The sequence below is a fragment of the Copidosoma floridanum genome, unplaced genomic scaffold (genome assembly GCF_036245765.1).
Source record: "Copidosoma floridanum isolate Cflo_tuat_1 unplaced genomic scaffold, Cflo_Japanese_pri ptg000013l, whole genome shotgun sequence".
NCBI lineage: Eukaryota > Metazoa > Arthropoda > Insecta > Hymenoptera > Encyrtidae > Copidosoma > Copidosoma floridanum.
In genome coordinates this window covers 34,585,809-34,595,328 of record NW_028321890.1, presented here as the reverse complement: position 1 = coordinate 34,595,328, position 9,520 = coordinate 34,585,809, and the positions used below count along the sequence as shown (strand labels likewise).

At 28.6% G+C, this 9,520-nt stretch overlaps 1 protein-coding gene across 1 annotated transcript; it reads left to right on the top strand.

Annotated features, from left to right (window-relative positions):
* The first annotated feature begins 7,182 nt into the window (after positions 1-7,182).
* On the top strand, positions 7,183-9,001 carry Rad60 (DNA repair protein Rad60). Its single transcript, XM_014363010.2, has 7 exons — positions 7,183-7,353; positions 7,448-7,552; positions 7,634-7,733; positions 7,798-8,008; positions 8,070-8,279; positions 8,350-8,494; positions 8,570-9,001. The coding sequence occupies exons 2-7, from the start codon at positions 7,483-7,485 to the stop codon at positions 8,863-8,865; spliced, it is 1,032 nt and encodes a 343-aa protein (XP_014218496.2). The 5' UTR covers positions 7,183-7,353; positions 7,448-7,482; the 3' UTR covers positions 8,866-9,001.
* The last annotated feature ends 519 nt before the right edge of the window (positions 9,002-9,520 follow it).

Here is a 9,520-nt window from a genome sequence, read left to right as displayed (position 1 = left end):
AATACTACTTGGAATAATGCAAACGCACTATTGTTACTTTTACACACTCGTCAGCTCGATTTTAAATCTTAACGTTAACAAGAAATACTAATATTACTCTATCTTACTATACTTAAGTCCTTGTAGAATCATAAACATAAAATTAGTTCGATCCTTGTAGCTGAAAACAATCATTAACACTTCCTGCCCTTACGGAAAAATCAGTGTTTTAGGATTATAAAAAACATTTTTAGAGAAATTTTCAGTAAAGGTGAGCAATTTATAAAATCGCTTAATCAAATTATTATTTAATATTAATCGTATAATAATGACAATTTTTTATTGTAAATCAAAATATAAAAATTTATTCTAAGCGTAAATTTCAGATTTGGAGTCAACACAATACATTAACTTACAAGTATTCAATCATAAAAAAAAATAAATAATTTTCACTTCAAGCAATATAGACAATATGTTTTCTTACGATATAATATGAATTAAATTTGCATTTTCGCGCAACACTACAGCTGGCATTATTACAAAACTAAAACTAATTCAAAACTTTTTAGAGATATGATAGATTATTATACTGATTTCATGAAAACTTTTCTAATTAATCTTCTGAGTTTTTTAGCTTCCATTTCTTAAGGAATATTGAATCCAATGTTCGTATTTTACTACACAAAAAATTTTTTTTTACAATACTCTAATGAACTTTTCAATCCAAAAATTGATATTTTTTTTCTCTTATCACTCATCATCTACTTATCTTCCACTGTTTAAAATTTAATTTTTTTATCACGGTAATATATGAAATAAACGGCCCTTCGAGGATATGGATATCATTCATCATCATTTTAAAATAGATGTAATTTCAGGATATAAAGTTGTGAAGCACCATCAGTTGCAAACAAAATTATTATTTTCAGTTATTTGCTTAATTTATTTTTATTTAATTTATTAACTTAACCGCAGGACTTACTTTTTAATTCTTTAAGACTCTGTAATCTCAACGATGTCTTGTTTAAAATTAAAAATGAACCGTGTTAATTCTGGTTATTGATAGGATACTTATACATAAAAAAAAAAAAAATAATAATAAAGATCTGTGGAAAAAAGAAAAACATAAAAATCCCAAAAAAATAACAGTAACAAAGATAACCAGTAAAAAAGTTTTAGCTACAGGCAAAAACTTTCGTACATCAGTATTACGTTTTAAAGCGATAATATTATACATTACATTAGTACCTATATATTTTATTACGTGTGTATGCATACCTTTGTATGTACACGCACATACCACTTTATTTACAAATAAAAAATGTTCATAAAAGCGAACATAATAATACGTATTGAATATCAAGAGCTAAGAGTATATTGTACGCCTACATATATAACATGTACAGAGAAATAAGACGGCAAGTGAACAATTTAAAACAAATGAAAATATATAAGTACTTTTGACTCGCTAAGTAATCTCGGTGTTATGTATTAATTAGCAAAGCAGCGAAAAAATATATACATATAGACATCAAATAAATATTGAGCTCCCTCTCTGTCGTGGGTACTTTTTTAGACAAAATAAATGGTAATTTAATACTTTCCTTTTAAAAAAACAGAACCACTCTTAACAAAGAACCGACATTAAATGTGAATGTGAATGTTAAAGAAATATAGGACCTTATAAAGTGCTGATCGATCTTGTATAGTGAACCAATATACGATTAATTTTTGAACACGTGCGTATTGCTTGCTGCATTTCACGGAACCATAAAAAATATAAACCAAATCACTGGAATTTCAAATTTCAATTAAAAAATTATCTCAAAATTATCTTATTAAATAAAAACAATTAAAAGTTCAAATTTTTTTTACATCACTTTTTATTTACAGCTACGATTATAATAAATTTCAATAATAAATGATAAGGATTTTCAAAAAACATACGTTTTAAAATTCACGTAAAATCAAACTACTATCAAGGTTTAACTGAATCAAAAAAAATTTTTTTAATCAAACAAGACGTAAGAAAAAAAAGTCCAAATAAAAATCAAAGTAAAATTAACAGCAAATAATGATAATATTCCAAAAAATTAAAACCGATAAATAATGAAAAAAAGCCAAGTGAAAAGATCTATTTAAAAAATGCTGCTAGAAAGATTTTCAAAAATGAAATGGTTTTAATACAGATGTATAAAAAAATCTAATGTCGTTCATAAATGATAATATATAAGATGAAGTATCGAATATATAAAGAACATATATATATATACATATATATATATATATTATTACAACATGGCATATATAGTATATAATGTACGATGTATGATGATACATAACTATTTTCTTCTATGGATATTGTGAATGACTGATGCGAATATTATTTTTCAAAGAGCCGGCAGCTTTGTTCACTCTTTAATTTTTTGAAAAATTAGAAAAAAATGTAACAAGTAAATAAAGAAACAAAAAAGAATTATACAGATTAAAAGGGTTTAAAAATGTACTGGGTATATAGATAATTATAATGAACACTTAGATAGAGATAGACGAAACTGTCGGCTGACTGGCTACGTTGACACCCAGCTATATAAAAACAATTAAAGTGGATATTATATATTAAAGAAACAAAATATGATGTGTAAGCCAAGTGCCTTGTGTTCTGGTAACTAAACGTTGACTTTTAACTACAATATTTAAACTAAAAAATGGCGAGAGAATGAAAAAGAGTAAGATAACGTAGTGCGTGTGCGTGAGAGAGATTTTGAAAAAAGACACTAGCTACAGAAAATAAAAACGTTAGTGCAAAGAGATATAGAGAGTATTAGATGCTTTTTTGGAACAAAAAGACAGACCAGATCAATTTTTAAAATTAACAAATAAATGAAATGGCTTCTATGTAAGGAAATTAAGTAAATATAAATAAATGGATAATATTTGCATAGATAGTGTATAACTTTTAAAATGTAGAATCACTGTGTAACTGGAAATTTTAAAGATAAATAAGACGATTCGCGAGCGTGATTGAATCTTTAAAAATAGAACAATGGTGTTTAGGCTCTAATTGAGTAAATATTTTTCTTAAAAAAAAAAAAATGAAAAGAAAAAATCTGTAATAGTTAAATTTTTTAAGCTCCTGACAATGATGAGACATCATTTCTATACGTATATGTAATAATGTAATTTGAACAAAGACGTAATAATGTTCAGCGAAACAATAAAAATAATAATAAAATGGTGTATTTTCAAAACGTGGTTGCTCGCACCTGCTGATGTAAGAACAAAAAATTTGGATATTGTAATAGTCAATGTTTATTTTGCGGAAAAATTGATTGTTTCTATACAATGTCGAACAATAACATATTTTGCTAATAAGAAAAAAAACTAAAATAACAAAACACTTCATGTTATTTCGCTCATTAACTGACACACAATCTCAATAGACACTTGAAGCTAATTATTATATGTTAGGAAAGTCCATTTGTCAAAAACTAAATACTAAAAATAGATTTAAATGAAGCAAATAATATACCTAAACATGGGCAAGGGTGTATACATATTTAAGTATGTGGTGCCAAATATTAAAATTTAAAAAATCGTTCAAATCGCGACATAGACCATTTGCACTTTATATCTATACTATTTCACTGCCTATTGAGCACAAAAATTATGGAATAATCAGTTAGTTGCTAAAAACTTTGTTATTTTGACACTGCTGTAACAACTCAAAAATTTACAGAATACATATACAATTTTGATATGTCTCTGTGTTGTTCTATTAGTTTTTTTTCATTCACACTAACTACGAAAACAAAGCATTTTTAAGGGATTTGATATTTGTTTATGTTAAACTTAGCAATTTCCATGTTAATTTCACACAATCAATGAACATTAAGTACCATGTACTTAATGTTTATCGCACTTGAACGCAGGAAAAATAAAAACACTTTGACACAAGAAAGATGTTCCCCTATAATTTATAGCAAACCCCCAAATGGGTCTTTTTCATACATGTACTTGCATAAATATTACTCTTTTCGACGTGAAACTAAAAAATTCAACTATTTTTCATTCAACGTTCAACAAGCATAAATATTTGAATGCTCATGAAAAAAAAAAAAAAAAAAAAAAAAAAACAATGGATGAAAAAGACCCTGATCAGACAATCCTCTAGATTTAATAGTTATAAAAAATTATACTTGATGTGCAGTCGAATGCTGGTATGCTTGGCCATGGATTTGCCCTGAACATCTAATCAATTGAAAAGAAAGTCAACATTTGAAACAAATCCATGACCATAGATTTACGTATGAAATTATTCTCCAAATCGAACTACGAGCAAAAAAATGACAAAGTATTCATTAACTGTACACGCATTGTTATACCTATACAAGATAGAAAATAAGAGCGAGTTGATTTTGGTATCGAATAATACTAATCGTCTTTCTGGTGGTTATGTATATTTTCTAGCCGAAATTACCCATGTCTGCTCTGACTTGTAGCTCGAAAGATATTATCACTATAAGCTCTCTAATTGATTGTGTATGTACGAATTACTTACTTCACTCTTGGTGAACTTTTACGTCTCTCTCTCATGACTATATGTGCCAACAGACAAGAATAAGATAATGCAAAAGCTGCTGTAGAAGTTTTCCTTTACCGTCGAGTCTTGTATTATACAGAGCAGCACGCAAATTATTTCGCGATGCTTTTGTATGATGACAAATATTGTTAAACGTAATGTAATGGGGGAAAAAGTGTAATGTGCGTGAGAATGATATCGCATATATGTGTATAAAAAAAAAAGTCAAAGTGAATGTAAAAAAAAAAAAAAAAAAAAACAATGGACAATGCGCGAGAATTGATACATAAAAGGTGTACGGTTGTAGGGCATAATATTATGCCCGAGAATCGAGAAGTGATATTGTTGCTTTTTCGCATATTTTTTCAAAGCTATGAAAGAAATACACGAAAGTCGCGATGGTATTATGTACATCAATATAATTGGTTTTGTTTCTAGGTTTTCGTTATTCATAATATTAGTAAGTATACGTGTAAAATATACTTTTAAACGGTACTGCGCCTTCATTTTTAGGGCAATTGGATATACATATACATATGTAATAACTGTACATTTAAATGTGCGCGATGAATTGCTCGACTTGCGAAAGAAAAAAAAAAAAAAAAAAAAAAAACTAACTAATAAAATCGGTTCATTGTTACCAAAACAGTAAATTTGTTCTTGGCGTGTGTGCCTCAGCGTGAATGTGTATAGTACGGATAAACTAGTAGAAACTATCAACGAGATATTATATATATGTATATGTGTGTGCACTGGATGATTAACTTTTCTCAAAGAGAAATCTTGTTTATGTAAAAATTTTTAAATGGAACAAAAATATTATATTAATATATGAAAGTGAGAAAGAGAGAGAGAGAGAGCAAGAGGAAAAGCACGAGAGTCATCCGTCAGTCACTTGCGTCGCACCTTTGAATTGCATTGTATAATCAGCGTGTAACATAATAATTTTTCGATTGAGTTTTAACGAAAGAGCTCAACACAACACATACAACTACTGTAAATTGTCAGGATCGAAAATAAAATTTGTAAGTGAAAAATTGACTCGATCCACTGTGTGTATGTTTGTCATGAACAAAAAAAAAATATATATATATATATCATACGGAAGGTACGAGCACATCCGTAACTTCGCATTTCCTTCTTATGTAAGCTATCAGCGAATGGAACAGTCATTTTAAAGTTTTGAAAAATTCCGAACGCAAGTATCTGTGTATCATCGATTTCTGAGTTCTGTAGTTTTGTATATTGAATAAATAAAAATAAGTGATAGAAAAAATAAAAGATAGCGATTTTTCAAAATTTTAAGATGATTGTGGATACACGAAACTCGTCTATCAACTCGCATTCATTCAAAAGTAAAATTAAAAAGTATATATAATTATCTCCGTTTTATACGCTTACAAATAAAGTCTGTGCCAATTTCACCGAGTGACTAATCAGATTCCTAGTCTCAATAAAATAAACATTGTTAAAACAGCATTCATTACTTTTTTTTAATTCACTTTTGAACATTATTTTATTTCCAAACACTTGAAGATCACGTATTTATCTCAATATTAGTGAAAGTAACGAGCCACTTTCATTTAAAAATCTTACTACATAAGTACACGTTCAAGCTTTTCTTTATGCGTACTGCAATACCAAGTTATCATTATTATCGAGCATAAAAATAGACTTTTTTTCTGGTACTTACTCTATACTTTATCCTTTTTTTACATGCTTATGAAATAATTTGTTACGACTTGATTAATAGGATTTTATTTATTTTTAACATATTCAGCACTCAATTATTCCCACAATATAATGAGCTTAGAAGCGTATCATATTAAAAAAAAAAAAAAAAAAAAAAAAAAAAAAAAAAAAAAAAGTTGAACGGTGAATCTAATTACAGAGTTTCAAGTCAAGTCGAACAGAAAATGAGAGGTAAAGAAAGTTGGCTTGGAAACGAATGTCGTTAGACGATCAAAGAAAAGAGTTCGCCCTTTTCTCTCAAGAAATACTTGGTGAGTAAGTACGTGGGTATCCTGCTGCTGCTTTGCACAGTACTTTTAATTAAAAGTTTCCATTCTCTCATCCTTTTTTCTTCAGAACATTTTACGCCATAAAAACAAGGTATTTTTAATGTTTATACTTGCCACAATGTCTTAGAATATTAATTTTTTAACAATGTGTGCTAAAATTATTTGGCTCTATGAAAAAAATGAAACAACACTAATAAGCTGTACTTCATTGAGTTTTCAATTTTTTGAAAAAATGTACATTTGTGAACCATCAATTTTTTAAGTTTTAAAAACTTTTATTTTCATATAAACAATGTGTAACCAAATAATAATTTCATTCGTGGTGAAACTTTTCGCTCCTGCGAAGTAAATAGGGCTATAAAAACCTAAAAATTTATAATTTAACTAAGGATTATCTAAAATAATTTACTCGGTAAAATTTAACAATAAAATCAAATCTCATAATGTCGAAATCAAAATTTTCAATGCATTTTTGTTTTCGCTTCTAAATGCGTTTGAATTTGAACCGACTGATCAGTTGGCGCCTTGGCGCGACCGCTAGCGCCAATACGCCATTCCGGCCATTTTTTGAACCTCCGTAGCAGCAGTCTTCTCTTTTGGCTAAAATTTATCAAATTCTTGTTGTTGTTTTTTTTAACATCGTGTAAATTTATCGTTAGAAATACATTTTCAAAAAGGAAATCAAAATTTTTTCGTAAACAAGTCAATCATTATCAAAAAATACCTTGGTCATATCGCTGAATTAATTTCTTGGGATTCAACAGCTTTAAGGTTAGTTTTTTAAAATTATCCTTGCTCGTTTACCAATGCGACTCTCATGACGTTCAATGTTTGGTATGTTTATTTAATGATTTATTTTTTCCAGTCGCTAAATAAACATACTCACATTTTCAAAGAAAGATGGACTCATCAAACAGTTCTACGGATGATGATTGCAATATATACATCAGTGCTGCCCAAAAGCTTAAGGGTAGGTACTTTCAAGTCACATTTTATCAAACTATCGACTGTGCAGGTGTACTTAACATTATTGAAATGTTCAAAAATATAGAACTAAACAGCAAAGAAAAAAAGAAATCACGCATAGCTGTACATGAGGATGATGACGAAGAAGATGATGATGATGATGATGTGGTTTGTCAAGATTCAAGGTACATTTTTCATACTGAATAACGATTTGATATATTTTAAAACGTAACGATATGTCTATTCTAGTCCTGATGTTGTTTCCAAAGAAGAAGAAGCAATGGAAGATTCATCGAAGGACGAGACATCTACGGATGAACTAGAAGAAATGTCATCGGAAGAAAGTAATTTAGATAAGAGTCCAATAACTCTTTCGGACAATGACTCAAGTGACATTGAAAGGCTTGTTAGATCGGAAAGAAAACGAAAAGCTCCTCAAAATCCTGAACAGCAAAAGACTGTATGTATTTTTATCATCAATTCATATTTATGAAACATTATAAATTTTAATACCTTTGTAGATACCTACAAATAATCGAAAAAACGTTGACGAAAGTATTGAAAATTTATTAGATGATAGCTATGATAATTCTTTCCAACTTTCACAAGAAGACGATGACTACGTCGTGATAGGGTCTCCACCCCCTGCAAAAAAATTGGATGATGACTATGAAGTTGGCGTCAAAGTTTTATGGAAATCTAATAAAATGGAACGTTTTCAAATCAGAAGAGTAAGTCAGACACTTGATAAACCTTTTATTCTAGTAAATTGTATAAGTTTAATTGTAAATTTGCTTTTAGCACGAGACATTTCAAAAGATATTCATGCATTTTGCTAAGTTGGAAGGAGTACCAGAGGATCAAATTCGCATTACCAAAAAAGGCAAACGAATTACTGCTTTGGACACGCCTATAACTGTTGATTGGTCAATTGTGGATATATTTGGTAAAATAATATTTATTTAATCGCAACGGCCATATAATTGAAATGTTTACGAAATTTTTACTTCATTCTACATAGATGGTGGTGTTGTGAGTGCGGAAGTCGCCAAAAAAAAGCATGGCTCCGCACAGGATGCAGAATCAGAGAACTCTTGTCAAATAAAAATTCAGTCGTTAGAAAAAGGAACTTTAAATTTTACTTTGAAAAAGACTGACACATTTGAGGTTCTATTAAAATATTGTTCCGAAAAGTTAGATGTTCCTGAATCAAAAATAAAGTTCTACTTTGATGGAGAACTCGTTGATATCGAGGAAACTCCTGATACTCTTGATCTTGATGACGAAAACTGTTTTGATATGAAAATTTCCCAGTAATAGTGTTATCAGCTTTATGTTGATACATTATTGCAACTGGAAGTGAAGAAATTGTCTTGTGTATGTAATATTCATGGCTAGAGAGCATGCTGGAATAAAAAAACTGTAAATAGCTGCAATAACAACAAAAAATCAAAAATTTGTAAGTGTTACTAAAAAAACTTTTTGTATTTTTTATATCATGTAAATACATTTATTTTCATAACTTATAAACATTTTACTACTTACGAGTATTTTTTTCTGTTTTGTTTGAAATGATTAAAACACAGGAATGAAAATAATACAACATGTGTAGAATTATATTATTTTTATTTTATCAATACGTTAGTGTTTTACTTACATGCATCGCGCATTCACGAGCAACCATAAAGTAATATTACATGAGCATTTATATTTGGTAACAAGAAAGAGTTTGATTCGTTTTTTTTTTTTTTTAATTTTACTTTAATTTTTTTTTAATTTTTATTCTATGAAAAGTTTCCCTGTGTTTTTTTGATACTGCAAATAATCATCTCACGTGACAATGAATTTGCGTTTACAAAATAGTCACACTTTTCTTTTTGAAGTCAGCGATGACATTGTTTTGCATCATAATAACCAGATTAATTAGAACATTGTTTAATTACATAATTACTTTACAACAAAGTAGAAGATA